The sequence below is a fragment of the Parasteatoda tepidariorum genome, chromosome 2, assembly GCF_982258835.1.
Source record: "Parasteatoda tepidariorum strain Cologne lab strain chromosome 2, Ptep-v5.0, whole genome shotgun sequence".
In the NCBI taxonomy this organism is placed as follows: domain Eukaryota; kingdom Metazoa; phylum Arthropoda; class Arachnida; order Araneae; family Theridiidae; genus Parasteatoda; species Parasteatoda tepidariorum.
Window position 1 is genome coordinate 1,979,893 of NC_141756.1, and position 16,223 is coordinate 1,996,115.

At 29.7% G+C, this 16,223-nt stretch overlaps 1 protein-coding gene across 2 annotated transcripts in view; it reads right to left on the minus strand.

Moving 5' to 3' along the window:
* The window catches only part of Usp32 (Ubiquitin specific protease 32), a 115,965-nt gene that overhangs the window by 86,144 nt on the left and 13,598 nt on the right, over positions 1 to 16,223 (minus strand). The window contains exons 4-11 of one of the 2 annotated variants that reach the window (XM_043050112.3): positions 16,028 to 16,149; positions 15,782 to 15,941; positions 14,885 to 15,016; positions 14,679 to 14,786; positions 13,458 to 13,582; positions 10,389 to 10,466; positions 7,469 to 7,552; positions 7,324 to 7,385 (exon numbers count right to left, since the gene is read on the minus strand). In XM_043050112.3, the coding sequence (XP_042906046.2) occupies positions 7,324 to 7,385; positions 7,469 to 7,552; positions 10,389 to 10,466; positions 13,458 to 13,582; positions 14,679 to 14,786; positions 14,885 to 15,016; positions 15,782 to 15,941; positions 16,028 to 16,149 (871 nt within the window). The remainder of the gene's footprint in view (positions 1 to 7,323; positions 7,386 to 7,468; positions 7,553 to 10,388; positions 10,467 to 13,457; positions 13,583 to 14,678; positions 14,787 to 14,884; positions 15,017 to 15,781; positions 15,942 to 16,027; positions 16,150 to 16,223) is intronic. The other variant, XM_043050113.3, reaches the window with a different exon arrangement.

Genomic DNA, 16,223 nt, shown 5'->3' on the forward strand with positions numbered 1-16,223 from the left:
AAATCACAACGCCACCTGTATTTAGCTCAAATCAAGTACATAAAAAAGTATTTACTCAAAAACACAATTTAAATTTTTCACTTCTTAATAATGGCGTAAAAAAATATCAGAATTTTAAAAAAATCACATGGATATCAGCAATAACTGTGAAAAAGGTGATGAAAGAAATCGTCACTTAAAAAAATTACTAATAAATGAGTTTATTAAATTTTGTGTAAAATTTTGAAATTTTGTAATAATAATATATAAAGAATATAGGGATTAAAAAAACATTAAGAAAATTTATAGCAAAATAGCCAACAAAATGATAGAAACACTGCACGAATTTACTATGGTATCGACATAAATCGAGTGCATTAAAGAGTGATTACTCAAACACACTATTCAAGATGTGCATGACGCCGTATTGTCAGAATTTTAAAAACCAAGAGAAAATCAATTGCATTCACTGCAAAAGAACAAAGATCAAAACACAGATTCACCACAATGTCGAGAGCATTGAAAAATGATTACTGAAATGCATCATTCAAAATTTCCATATTGTTATATTATATTAAAAATTAAATTGATCTTATTGTAGACAAATAAAAAAAAGGTCAATATATCACATTGATTCAATAATTCTTCTGTTACCAATCAGAATTTGCAACAAAATTGTTACTCATTAAAATATAAGTTTTAAAAAATGAGAAAAAACACCATTTTTTCTAGCGAGCTATCCTTTAAATGTTTGCAGAGTCAGAATTACTTTTTAGATGATCCAATTAATATTTTTGTGATTGCCTCAGTCGTTCACTCATTCTAGCCGAAGTCATTATGGAACTTTTATTTCATCCTCGCATAGATGAAGTTTATCTATCATCGCTTTTACCTTTAAGAAAATCTGCGTAAAAAAATCGTCCTCACATGCGAGTGAGAACTCGAGAATAAAACCACGCCGCTGCTCCCTGAGCCGGGACACGTCGAACCCACGTATGACAGAAGCGCTCGTTACGACACACAGAGTTTTCTCTCGGTACGACAGCACGAATGAATTAGAGTGTACTCCATTTTTTGTTCATTCAATAAACTTTAAAATTATGAACTATTGGAAATACAGTAGTGCCCGTGGCATGTCATCATAGTTCATGTTATTCATTGCTCATGTTGACTAGGGTTTTCACTACCATTTTCCTCAAAAATACGATGAAACCTCCTGGAAAGACGACCACCGAGTAAGGATCTCTTCTATTCGCTACCACCCTTCGGGAGGTACGGAATTTTTTCCGTAGACTTTGTGTCGAAGAAAACCTTTAGGAGAGACCCTTCAATCATCTCCCAGTGACCGGGCAAACCTTCTCACTCAATGCAGAAAAGGTTAAATAAAGAGGCTATCAAAACAAAAAATGTGAACAAAACACAAAAATAGATATTTAAAATATTTGTGAATGTCTCTTAGAGAGCTCTTTTGTGAAGGCAGTCAGAGTACACTAAACACAATGGTTTATTTTTAGAATTAAAAGTTAAATTAGGAAAAAAAAAGTTTTTTTAGTAAAAAACTAAGCATCTCAAACAAACTTCTTCTCATCTTCAATAAAGCAAACTCATTTTTAGGATATAAAATGAAGTGTTAACGTAGACAAAAAACATAATTGTTTATTTATTTAAAATAGTTCTATGCATCATAAGGAATAAATTTGCTTTTACACACTCGTGGCAGTGGGGGTCGTTTAGATGGCGACGCGTGCAGCGTTTCAGCACTGAGAGAATGACGCTGAGTGAAATTAAAATGGCTGGCGAAAAATCCTGTACCTCCAACGACGTTTCGAAGTTGTAAAATGGATCGTGCGTTTTTGTTTGGACTTAGACATTAAAAACTATTTTTTGGTCACGTGTATAAGCGACCATCGAAGAGAACGGTATGCGATCCGCAGACAGACGTCGTTCGAGTGAACGAAAAAGCATGCATCCGTTTGTTGCCGAGCTCTGAAAAAAAATACTTAAGGTGTTGCTATCCATTGAAAAAAAGCACTAAAAATGTATTAAAAACGGCAGGATACGATATCCGTCGTGAGACACGAGAGTCGGAGTCTCCCGCGGCGGAAACGACGGACGTCTCGACGGTCGGCGTGCTCTGCCGAGAGTTTGGTATCTCTCGTGACGTCGGCCCGGAAAAGAGAGTGAAGATAAAAGATTCCAACGGGCGGGGCAAATAAGAGTGTGAAAGTGAGGGACAATGCTGAAGAGTGGAATAAAAAAGCCGAGACGAGAGCTCGGCCACCCGGTAGTTCGACGAAGGGGGACGAAATGTTACACGAATGTAATTTGCGCAGAAAGAAAAACAAAATGTCTGCTTTTGTGGGAAAACCATGTAATTTAGAGTTTGCCTGTCAATTGGGGTAAATTTTGGATCTATTCTGAATGGTGGGAGAAGAACACAAAATTCGGGAGTCTCCCGGTAATTGTGGGAGAGATGACATGTCTGGAAATAACTAAGATGCTGTTTTTCATCCACATAGATTAACCCTAACAATAATAAATTGGACCTACTTATGAAACTACTTATATTGACTACTTATTATTGAATAATTATTATAATAAACCAACTAAAAATAAGTTACACAACTATACAATATGCAGGGATGAGAGTAGTTGGAAAGTAAAAAAGAGAAAATTCAAGAATGAATATATATATATATATATATATATATATATATATATATATATATATATATATATATATATATATACAAAAATTTGACAAAAAAGTGCAATTTTTAAACTTGTAAACCATGTGATTATAAATCCCGATGATTAATTTAAAAATTGCATGAATATATAAATATGAATCACAAGCATGATTTTAAATTAAGAGAATATAAATCCCGAAATGAGGCTTTTAAATCACGTGAATATGAAACTCTATATCGAACTTAAAAAATTTGAAAATACAAATCATGATGCGTAGTTTTTAGACCACGTAAATACGAATCACGATGCTTAATTTTTAAATAGTGCAAATACGAATCCCATTGTCTAATTTTTAAAGCACGTATAAATAGGAAAATTGATGTTTGATATTACAACCGCAAAAATGAATCACGACATTCGATTTTAAACTCGCGTGAAAACGAATTGCTACATAGGGTTTTAAAAGCTCGTAATTACAAATCGCGACATTGGATTTTTAAATCTCGTAAATAAGAATAGCAATGCACGGCATTTAAATCGTCTGATTAAGAATCGCAACGTTCAACTTTTAAATCAGGTAAATATGAAAATCAATGTTTGAGGGAAGAATGAGGACTTCAATACTTTCGCTTCGCGGAAAATTTAATTCCTCATAAAATATGTTAACTTGTGCAAAAAAAAATTTCAGCGGAAATTAGCGGGAAAAATGGAAAAATCTGAAGAAAAGCGGAAATCCACGAATCCCCGGAAGAATCACATCCCTTAATATGATAACTTAAAACATAACTAGATTAGTCTCGATCTTGTATTTACAAGAAAATTAAAACTTAATTTCTTCGAGTTTTTTGCTCTTAACATTTACTTGGTTAATTTACAATCTACTAATTTAACCACTGCTTCAATAAAAAAAAATTCTACTTATAAAAATACATCATGAATAAAATTAAAAGAAAATTAAAAAAAAATAAATTTTAAGTTCAATTGTCCTGGAATAAGTAGGTTTCTTCCAAAAGAAATCGCAATCCTTATGAATCTTATTAGGAAGCATATTTATTGATTCCTGTCACTGCGTGAAAATGAATCGCGATTTTTGTTCAAAATCGGCAAAAAATACTAATTGCAACACTCGATTCTTAAAAATGTGAATATTGTGGATTGAGAACCAAACTAAGTCCATCAACATAAGCATTCAAAAATTAACTGATGGTAGTTATTTCTAACGAACAGAGAAGTGTTTGAAGAATGATAAAACATTAAATTGCAAATTACAAAATGAATACATTAAACTTAAACATTATGAAACCCTCAACAAGGTAAATTTGGAGCAGGCGCTATAGCCCCTAACTTCACCTGTGAGTTACAGGCAATTTTGGAGGCCCTTAATATGTATAAAGCCCTTCCTACCTCTGAGCAAGCAAAGGGCCTTGTTATCTTGTGCAACTCGAAGGCCGCCCTCCAAGCAATTTTAAAAGGGGACTCTTCTATCACCCAAGAAATCATTTCAAAGCTTCATGATCTTCAGGACTTAGGCAGAACCTGTACTCTTCAGTGGATACCAGCACACGTTGACATTGCAGGCAATGAAAATGCAGATAAATTAGCCAAGGAAGCCAGAAATCTCAACATTAATGACTGTAACGTCTCCATCCAAGATGGAAATGCAATTGCTAAATTTAAACTAAGAGAAAAATCAATTCCAACGAAACACATGATTTGTAATATAAATGCAGATAGATCCACAACAAAAACTATAGCCAGGCTGAGAACCAATCACCACAGAGGCACGAAGATCGACAGAGAGGGCAGGAAAGTATATAGGAATTGTGAAAACTGCCCAGATACACAGCTGACACCATGCCACATCTTTGAGTGTCCAGCAATGAGTGCTAATCTGAGAGAAATAGGAGTCTTGCCGTCATTGATTGACCTTTGGCTATGTCATAGACACGGAAAAAAAATAATATGAACCAGATATTTACAGAATTGACAGAGAAAACTTCAACATAACATTAACCAAACAGTGGGAGCAGGTGTAGTACAGACAAATTGTTTTATACAACATTCTTAGAAAACAAAAACAATGCACATGATGTCAGAATTAGATGAATGAAAAGTAGATACAGTTATGAGTTTAGTTGCATTATGCCTGCCCTCTCGTGGGAGGACACACATCATGGATTGATACACATGAGGTGACATCATTTTTCTATCATCATCAATAAAATATGGATATACAAATCTGTGAGCTTGGAATCCTGCTAAAATAGCTTAGAACCTGATCGTTTTCAAGAGTGAATATGCAATATTTTAAATCTAGTGAAAACGAATCGGAAAGCTTGCTTTGTAAATCACATGAAAACGAATTGAAATGTTTGATTCTTAATTCACATGAATACGAATGACCACATGTGATGTTTAAATCCAGGGAATATGAATCATAAGATATTTTTGTTAATCGTATATAACATTTAGTCGATGTAGGGCTCGAGGAATGCGAAGACTAGATTTTACATCCAAAAGTATGTCGAAAGCTTCCCAAGATGTCAGAATCGTAATTCAAGGAAAATAAAAGTGAATCTAAAGTATTAAGTTTCTCTTATAAACTTACAAATTCATCATCTTTTCAATAAAATAATGTACATAACAAAGTTAACATGACAAGTTTAAAGATCGAAGAAACACTATAACTACATCATGCAAGAAGGAAACCTATGAACAAAACAACAATTATTTGCGTGAAACTCAGCCAACTATGAGATTTTTTGGCCATGGTTAACAGCATAACAAAAAAACTGTCAATTGTATTGCAGTAGCCCTAAAAGGAAAAATGAGCTTTATATCTTTGTTTGTACAACCTCAAACTTTAATTTTCTTTACTCACCCATTATTGCAGCTATAAGCATAAAAAATAAATTTTTTTTCTCGCAAATTAGGAAAAGCACCAAAAAACCTATAGCTGATTATATTATATAACACAATATATAAGGAAATAGTAAATTAAATCTTCAAAAAGTCACTCCTTTTTAAAAAATAGTTACTTTTGGAAATAATTTTGCTCAAAAAGTCACCAGTCAGTGGAAATGCTGTGTTATTAAAATCAATCGGTCTGGATTTTTCCCATTAATTCGAATGTTAAAATTATCACTTTCTTTGACAGGGTTCCCCAGTCAATTTGCGATAAAAAATTCCATGACTTTTATAGGTATACCAGGTAAATTTCAATGAAAATTGAGACCATATTTTCCTCAGAAAACTTTAATTCTTTTATTTGTTTTATGAAATATTTTAGATTTTGTGCGCAAAAAAAATTATTAAATGAGTATGAGAACATTTTAGTTTGACTAAAATGTAAAATTTTATAAAAAATAATTGTATTAGATGTAAGAATCATTTAACTCGAATTTCAGTAACTGATTACTGCTACTGACAATTTTAAGACTGGTTATTTTCCAGGTATGATATAGGAATATTCCAGGTTTTTGTCAAAAAATTGCAACTTTCCCTGATTTTTGGAGTTAAAATAAAGTTCCCTGACAATTCCAGGTGTTCCCTGTTCTCCCTGACCTGTGGGAACCCTGTTTGATCATTACATCGTTTAATGTTAATAAGTGTTTTGATTTATTTTTTTCACAAACCATATTATCTGAAGAGTCAAATAAAAAATGCCTGAATGTTGAACCACCATCAACACATGATGAAATGAGGAATGCTGTAAGAAATATTGAAGCACAGATTACAATGCCTCTCTGATGACTTTAAAATACATAATTATGAACAATTTATAAATGAGCTTCAAAAAAATTGCAGACAATCAACAATTTATTTATTTTTAATTTATGTATAATTTTGATACTTTAAAAAAAAATGCAACGCATTAGTACATAATGCATAATATAGGATAAACACTGCATAGTACAGGTAAATGCATAGTATAGGGTGAGTTTTTTTGTTTTATTTTTTAAATCAGTATGTGTAGCTTAAACTGGTTGATTTATCTAATTTTATGATTTGTTTCTCGTTATGACTCGGTTAATGTTATCAAAACCATCACGTCCCAAAGTAATGAGAATAAACTACCGTAATAATAATCATTTATGAGTTGGAAAACAAATAATACAAAGTGCACCATAATCATTTAAAATAATTAAAGATTTTTCAGTATGGAGTAATTATAATAAAATATGTTTCCTAATCATTCTTCCAGAGAGGAGATAGAAAAAGCAAATGAATTGAGGAACTCTGAAAAAAAAAAAACTTTACTTAAAATATTGAAAAGTCATCAAAACTGTTTTATAAAACTATATGCAGAAGGGCGTGAAAAGTGAAAGGGCATTGAAGTAAAAAGTACACCGAAAGTATATGAAACAAATTTTGGAAAGCTAAATTATCACAGTAAGATAAATATATTTACATTTCTCATAAAAGATTATTTGAAAATAATTTGGCAAGCTGTACTATTTAAGTGCTCATCTCGGGTTCGGATTTAATGACCGGTCAGATTTAAGCAGCATTTTTCTGTATTTTGAGCTTGTTAAACACAAAGTATTTTTGAATTCTAACACAGTATTGTAATATTAATTCTAATTAAAATTTAAGCATTCACATTGAATGATAATATTGACATTAAAAACCTCTAAAAAAATGTCAACTTACCTAATAATGTCTCCTTCGTCTTCTTTCGTATATGGCCTAAGTCCAAATATTACATGGCAAACCTATGAATAAAAATCAAAATATATAAAGAAAGAAAAGTTATTCATAACTGTCATTATGAGTAAGAGAATTTATAGGTTAATACCTGAAAGAGAATATTTAAGAATTCTAAAGACAAATTATTGCCCACAGTCCAACATAAATATTCATCTAAAGTTAGAGCACCAGCCTGCAAGAAAATCAAATATATGATTTATAATGCTTACAAATGAAATACCTTTTTAAATATTATTTATTAATATATTATTAGTAATAAATATTATTTACATCATTTTTTCATGGGCACATATGTCTAAAAGTAAAAGTTTTGTATTTCAATAACTTCACTATATGAAGTATTTATCTATTAACCCATTATCTATTAACCCATTTATCTATTAACCCATTCTATTAACCCATATAAGTTATGATAACTTTTTCTCTTCCTATAGTTTGTTTGAAATTTTGAAAGAAAAGGGTTTCTTTGCATCCGGCGCAACTCGAGAAAATCTCATAGGTGGTTGTGTATTGGATGACTACACAAATATGAAAGGAAAAAAAATCATGGTTCCTACGATATTGCATTCAGCAAGGATACAGAAACAAGTGCAATAAAATGGAGCGACAATGCTGTGGTAACAATTGTTCCTAATAACGGTACCATTTTGCCCCTTGTAAATGCCAAACGATACAATCTCAAAGAAAGTAAAGAAGTTTTTTTAATTTTTCTTCATATATATATATATATATATATATATATATATATATATATATATATACATATATAACCGCTGTTGAACAGCAGACCCAATTTTAGGGTCTACGACTTCTAATGTTCAACTCCGCAGCCTTGTAATTTGAACCCAACCCAGGAGACAAGGGAATTCCTGGATCAAGCACTGGGAGAAATTTGCCTTCGTGGAGGACTTTTTGATGGAACTAACCCGCATTTGCATTACATGGTGAGGAAAACCACAACCTCCCACGGTTAGTCTGACTGCAAAAGGACTCTAACCCATGATCCATCTACCACTGAGGATATTTTGTCAGCACTGTGGTCAATGCCAGCGGGATGAGGATTTGTATCAACCAGCCATCACAGGGATTCGAGCCAGGTTTGCCTCATTAGAAGGCTAATGCTCTATACCTTGAGCCATTGCGGATCAAGAAAAGAAGTTGTGATTTCACAACTCAACGTTATTTCGGATTATAATAAGCATATGGGAGGTGTAGACCGACATGAGAATACCATAACTAAATACAGCATCAAGATTCAAGGTAAGAAATGGTGGTGGCCTTTATTTACAAACATCATTGATAGCATTATAGTAAATTTCTGGAAGCTACATAGAATTTTAACTAGCTCAAAAATATCACTTATAGTCTACAAATCTTATATAGCTATTGCCCAGTTAAAATTTGAATCCAGGAACAATCTATCTGGTGAAAGTTCATTACAAGTTACCCATTAAAACAAAGGTTGCCCATTATCCGCAGCTCTGCTAATAGAAGTACGGGCTGAAAGAATCGGACATACAATAAATGGGCATGGGAAAAAAAGCCAACAGATGATGTAAAGTGTGTAAAAACCTCACGATTACTTTAGGCATCAAATGCTAAGTCCATTTGCATTCAAAATGCTTCGAATGCTTCCATTAAAAATATAAGCATTGATCTAAACAAATTGTTCGCTGATCTGGCCAATGGTGCGTATACACACCATTTTATTTCTTAAATAAAATATTATTTTTCATGCACGAAACTTATTTTTTGTCTTAATGAATGTAATTTAAACCAGGGTTGGGGTTTTGGACGTCCTAAACTGGTTTTGGACAGGACACGTGGGTTTTACTGTCTTAAACTGGGTAAAACTGTCCTAAACTGGGTAAAACTGTCCTAAACTGGATAAAACTGTACTAAACTGTCTTAAAGTGTCCAAAACCTTGAACTTTGGTAAAAGGTAAAAATTCTATAGGTGTAACCATTGTACACATAATAATTACATGTATCAATAAATATTTGATATTTCTTATACAATCTACTATAACTTATTAAAAGAAAATAATATAATATAATAGGAAAAGGTTTATAATTTTTGAAGCTCCACAATTCATTGAACAACAAAAGTGAATACCTAATCCTTTAAATATAAATATGCTTTTAATACTGATAAATAATATTTTTGCATAAGGATAAATATGGCAATATTAAAAAATAATAATTTTTCTTAAAAAAAAAAATACTAAATTTGTTCAAAAATTAACCTTTTATTTTTCACAATATTTTTTTTAAAAAATGTTATAATTTCAGCATCACAGGATGATAAAAAAGACATCTGTTTTTAAAAAAAATGTTTTTAAATATATTAAATATATTAGTTTAAATTGAAAATACAAAATAACTGAAAAATGTATTAACAGTTTTGAAGGGCATAAGATCAGTTTCAGTTACTGACACTGGTGATGTATCACCACTATGCTAAAAGAATTGAACGTGAATGAAATAAAAGTATTCTTGAATAGTACTATAGATAAATAAACCTGTTTATGACGAACCAAGTACTTAGTCCCTAATATTTTAAAATGTATGGCAAGGCCAAACTTCAGTTATGTACTATTGAATGAGAGGACCAATTAACTTGATTACTGATTAATCTTCCTTTGTTTAGTCAAATAATATTAATAAAACATTATACTTTTAAAACAAATATTCTCTAGTATATTTAATTATCAATATGTTATTAGTTCTATGTTTATTTTACCTTTTAAATATAGTTCAGATAAAATTGTGACATAATTTGAGTAAAAGGGTTTTGGACAGTTTAAGACAGTTTTGAACAAAGGGGTTTTGGACAGGACGGTTTAAACCAGGGTTTAAACCGTGGATTAATCCATTCTGTCCTAAACCTTGCCAACCCTGATTTAAACATATTTCAATGAAAATATTACATTTTATAAAATTTCTATCCTTGGACTAAAATGGGCTAAATATTCTAAATTGCAATTTTTTTTTTTTTAATTACTCACTAGATTAGGGTCATGGTTGGCTATAATTTCTTTCACAACATCATTTAAATCATGATTCTCGGATGCCGAAAAAGACATCTGCAAAAAAACAATCACATTAAATTGCAACAAATATCAAACAATCTAAATGGTTTTGAGTAAAGACACAGAAACCCCCACGAAATAAAGGAATTTAAAGCAAAAAAACTATAATTTTATATATAAATATTATGACTCTTAGAGGCAGAAAGGACATCTATAAAAAAATAATTTTAATTTCAGCAGACAGAAAAATGTCAAACAACAATCCCTGGTTCATATAATTTAACAAAACAAAATTTCTTTCATTATATACATTAAATAGCATATCAAAATAATTCAAAACATCTCAAACTTGAAAAATCAGTTTTATTTGTTTAAACGACACCAAACCTCTCTAAAAAACTACCCTTACAATAAGATTTCAATTTTCTGAACTTAACCATTGTTATAAAGTCAGGGGTGATAGTGATACAAAATGAAAAACCCTGAAACTTTTATGTGCAAATATCAAGATATTAATTTATATACTATATACATTTCACATTTAACATAATTTTCTGAGCTAAGATTTATAATTAAATTAACTATTAATGAAGAATATCAGACCTAAATAATAACTCATATAAAAATAAAAAATAACATAATTCTGATAAAAATTGTGATATTGCATGATTACAAATTCCGATGCATGATTTTTAGATCATGCAATACATAGATTTTAAATCACGTATTAATACGAAAATGCTTGATATTACTAACGCATAAATACGAAATGCAATATTGGACATCAAAAAGGTGAGAATGTGAATCACAATATTGAATTTTAAAAAACGCATGAATATGAAGCATAATATTGGATTTTAAAAAATGCATGAATACGATACTCAATGTTGGTTTTAAAATTGTGTGTCAACACATATCGCGATGCATGACTTTTAAATTACGTGAATACGAGTCAGGATGTATGATTTTTAAATCGCATGAATATGAATCTCAACAAGTAACTTTGAAAAACGAAAATTGATGTTTGATATTAAAATCACACGAAGAATTGCAATATTAGCTTATTCCGGTGCAATTCCAAACATTCAAAATGGCAATAATTCGCCAAAAGCAAAAATTTTAAAATTTAAATTTTAGATTGCGAAACTCCGTGAAAATTTATTGGATTACAAGTATTCGATTCTCAGAAGATTCTCTTCATATATACGGAATACCGTGATATCAGCACAAAAAATCACATGCCCTACTCCTAGTTTCTAGACCTGGACGGGTAAGAAGAACGAATGATTCCAGGGTACACTCAGCACACAATAACCCCGGTTAAATACTATAGCATATAATGCTAATCATGCTCACTTTTACAGCATCAAGATATTTCAAAAAGCAATAATGCACACTTTTTTTTGTCCCATCCAATGTTATATATGTCAAATGTTGATGTAATATATCCAATATTAAATATGTCAAAAATAATATAATGTTAAGCACAAAAATTTTGTTTTCAATACTAAATCTCTAAGTCTTTTCTCTTAATGAGCACTTAAATTTTTTAGTGAATGTATTTTGCACACTAAGCTTTTTATAAATTAAATAGAATTAATGAAATTTAAATATTATAATTTTATATACTTCTTGTCTAAAAATATATGCAAGTTTAAAGTCAATTTAATTTGTAAACATAAGATATTAATCTGATATAGTGCTAAGCTAAACTTTATCTAAACGAGTCATTAAACTATGGTTTTACACTACCATTACTACATTAATTTATCACAATAATTTGTTGAACATATATGACGAATGAATCATTAGCTATTCCATACCCCCTTTATGCATGTAATAGAAAATTATTTAATTATAACTGCAACACCTAAAAGTACAAAATTCTTTTTAAAAAATAAAAATAAATAAAAAAAAGAAGAAAACATTATTTTTATTACAGGGATCAAAAATTAAGCACTTTTTTGAAAAATTAAGGACTTTAAATAAAAAAAATTAATAATAAACAATATTATTATAATGTAAGCACTGATATAATTGTATTAATTAACAGGGCTCGCCAACGAAGTACCAAGTAATTTTTGCAAATTCGGGTCAGATTTTTTAAAAACATTAAATTTTCAGATTATTAAAAGTTAACACCATTCAGATTGTAAAAGTTAACGTATGAAACTAATCTGTATTCCATTTTCAATGATTTCATTGAAATTTAATTGTAAAATTAAGTGCAGAAATTAAGATTTGCTATTTTTTTCATGTATATTAAAATTTAAAAAAATTAAAAACAGTATATTAAGTTGCAATGTTAACTGCATAAAATGATTATTAAAATCTTAGGATCTTTTAGTTGAGTAGATTTAAATTTTTATGTGACACTCTGCTTATCCTTAGGAAATAAAAATAATAGAGTAACAATCTTCAACTTTTTTAAAAAAATTTACATTGCAATAAAACAAATTATAAACAGATACCAAATATTTAACTTTCTTGTTAGAAGCAAATCATGCTTTCTTATATTAGTATTTTTGAAGAAAAAACTGCCCCCCTCCCTAAAAAAAACACAATCTCTTCCATGTGCCGTATCCCCCTTGTTCACAGTATTCGTTTCTTTTGTAATGCTTCACTCTCCTCATAGAGCATTATTCTAGGCGAAAGGCAGAATATATTGATGAAAGAACATGCTTTCTTCCTCTTGCCAGTAAAGTGCCCCCCCCCCCACACACATTAATTGTTGTCTCTCTAAAATACCTTACCTTCAATGCATGGTCTAATTCTGAGTGATAAAAGAGCAACATTTTGTTATAAAAAATTGAGCTGAAAAATTGCTCCTATCAACTATAGTGATTCTAAAAAATTAAGGACTTTTTAAAAACCTTGTACCAAAATTGAGGTTTTAAAATTGAGGAAAATTAAGTACTTTTAAGGGCCCTTTTTTTCCAAAATAAAAATTAGGCAGTTTTTAAGGACTTTTAAGGACCGTGGAGGCCCTTACTTATATTCATTTATTCTATTTTAAAAAAAATTTTAAATAATATTTGAGCTCACAATTGCTTCATTTCGACACAAAATTCTATTTTCATTCTTGACAAACAGGAGAACTTGCACCATGTTTTTAACTTCCTCTTCTGATAAAATTCCATCACGATCTTGATCAAAAATTTTGAAACAAACTGAAAAAGGAAAAAATTACAGTTAAGAAAGCATTATAAATAATGATTTTTTTTCCACAGAAAACATTTAGATTTATAACTTTTTATTTCATTTTTGTTTCTAAAACAGATTAAAATTTTAGAAAAGTATAAAATAAAAACTTACAATGACTAACTCATAAAATCAAGCTTTAAAAATGGAAAACAAAAATGGAAAAGTAATGGACTTTAAAATGGAAAACCTTTTGAATTATTTTAAATTCAATTTTTGCAAAAGAAAATTTACTTAAATAATTTTTTTAATTGACAAACACATTTTTGAATCAGATTTGTTTCACAAAATTGCTCCATAACAAGTAATATAATTAAAAATAATAATACTATTGAAAGTCACTGAAGCCAGTTAATACCATAAAGGATATTAATTTCGGTGCTGTACATTTCACATTATATTCAAATCATATCCCCATTAAATTCAAATGACCTTACATTTTTTTTTGGTTCCACTTCTACAAAAATATGAGTACAAACAATTAGTCTTCTATGGAACTATACATTAAGAAGGAAACTGCTTATTACACACTGTAATCATTACAACCATTGCTAACTATAAACATAAATTTATAACCAGTTTTTTTTATTTATTATTATTAAATTAGTCAACAAAAAAAAATTCTAATTGTAGTTTCTTACGTTATTGCCCACTTCTAAAACTGTTAACAATTTTCTGATGCATCTTAATTTAACACAAAATAAAATTTTAGTTATCACAGTAAAAACTGTGGTCTTTATTTATTTGTGGAGTTTAATCAATTTCTTTAATACCTTTCCTACCCTTAATATAAATAGAAAATATGTAGAGATTCACATACTAACAAAAAACTGAAATACATAAAACCCTTTGTGATTGTATTAATTTCAAACTAAAGAGTTGTGCCACCAAAACTCAAAAATCATCAAAAGTTAAAGAAATAAAAAAAAGGGTATTTTTCTTATTTTTAAATATTTTTTACATAACATAAAACACCTGACCTCAGGATGCTCAGGTTTATACAAAAAAACTGTTCTTACATGCACCTCAAAAATTATGAACTTTAAATACAATAGAGCAGCTTACACTTTTGTCTTTCTGTCAGTGGACCTCGACAACAAGCTGAGATTCCACAAGCCATCTCTTTAAAATCAATATGTCCATCTTGATTTTCATCAAAAGCATTAAAAATGCCTAAAACAAATACCAGGCATGTAATAATAAAAACTGGAAAACTGGAAAAGTTGAACATAAAAATAAATTCAACTGTTTCAAATGAAAATAAAAATTACCTTCACATAAAACGAGTGGAACAGGAGGACAGATCAGAGGTCTTAAAGTTTCTAGATCTAGACGTCCACTTCTTGATTGTGTTTTTAGAAGCCAGTATCTTTTTTCCAAGTCAATTATGTCTGATTCTTGCACTAAATAAAATAATAATGAATTATTATTGCTAAAAATTCTTGCAACTGTTTTGTTACAAGAATAAAAGAGTAAAAGAGTAAAAGTTATTAGAACACAATGTTAAATTTATTACTCGTTTGAGTAAAAGCTACATTGTATTTTATTTAAATTTTCACTCATAATTGCCTATTCTGCCTGTTATTACTGTTGGTATTCATTACCTTAAATACCTTTTGTTGGAACTCAAGTTCATTACTTTGCATAGCAAAGTTGAACTTATTGAACATTTTCTATTCTAAATGAAAAATTAATTATTATAATATAAATTTTACATATCAAAGCAATAAGTTCTTGAAATTTACAGTGCTAAATTTCAATAAAATATCGTATAAAAGTCTAAATTTAGCTTCTAAAACCGGCTAAATTTTAATATATATTGGAGTATGTTCATTTATGTCGAATTTATAAGTTTAGTTTAAATGTTAAAACTTAGTTTTAAAGTTAAAATGCATAACCTATTTAGATAAAATATCTCATTTGAAAATTCTAATATCAGTTTCATATTCTCTAAAACTTTTTAATTCACATAATTATCAACTAGAAGTTATTTGTTAGTTTGATATTTTAATATTTTTATTTTAAATGAAATTATGATTATTCTAATAAAATATGTTTATCTTATTGTTTTAAGTGAGTTCCAAACATTAAATTCTTCTAAAATATTTATTTATCTATAGGACAGTTTTCTTGAATTTCAAATAAAAAAAAGATCTGAAAATCCTTACAATGAGTGACTCCAGCAAGTGTCTGATAAAAAGTGGGTGTCTCCAACTCATTAGAGAGAGTAACAGTGTCCTTCTCCACCAATAGCCAGTTCGTAAGTGAAGTTGCATCTCGTCGATGCAAAAGCCAATCTTTGAATTCTTCAAATGTGACACGCTCACTCTAAACAACAAAAAGAAAACGTTTAAACCAATGTACAAAAAATGACAGATATTAAATTTTTTTAAAAAAACTGATTTAAATCTTACATCTGAGAAACAATCGGCTATCGCTTCAGGAACATATCCATTATCACAAGCTTGTACCAATCGGACAAGGTTATCTTTGTAAACATGAGTACCAGCTTCATTACAACACAAACAAAAGATAACTGCAAAATTTTAAAGCATTTCATTCAATAACCAATTCACAATTTCCTTTAGTTACATTTTCAGTTTTTTTTAA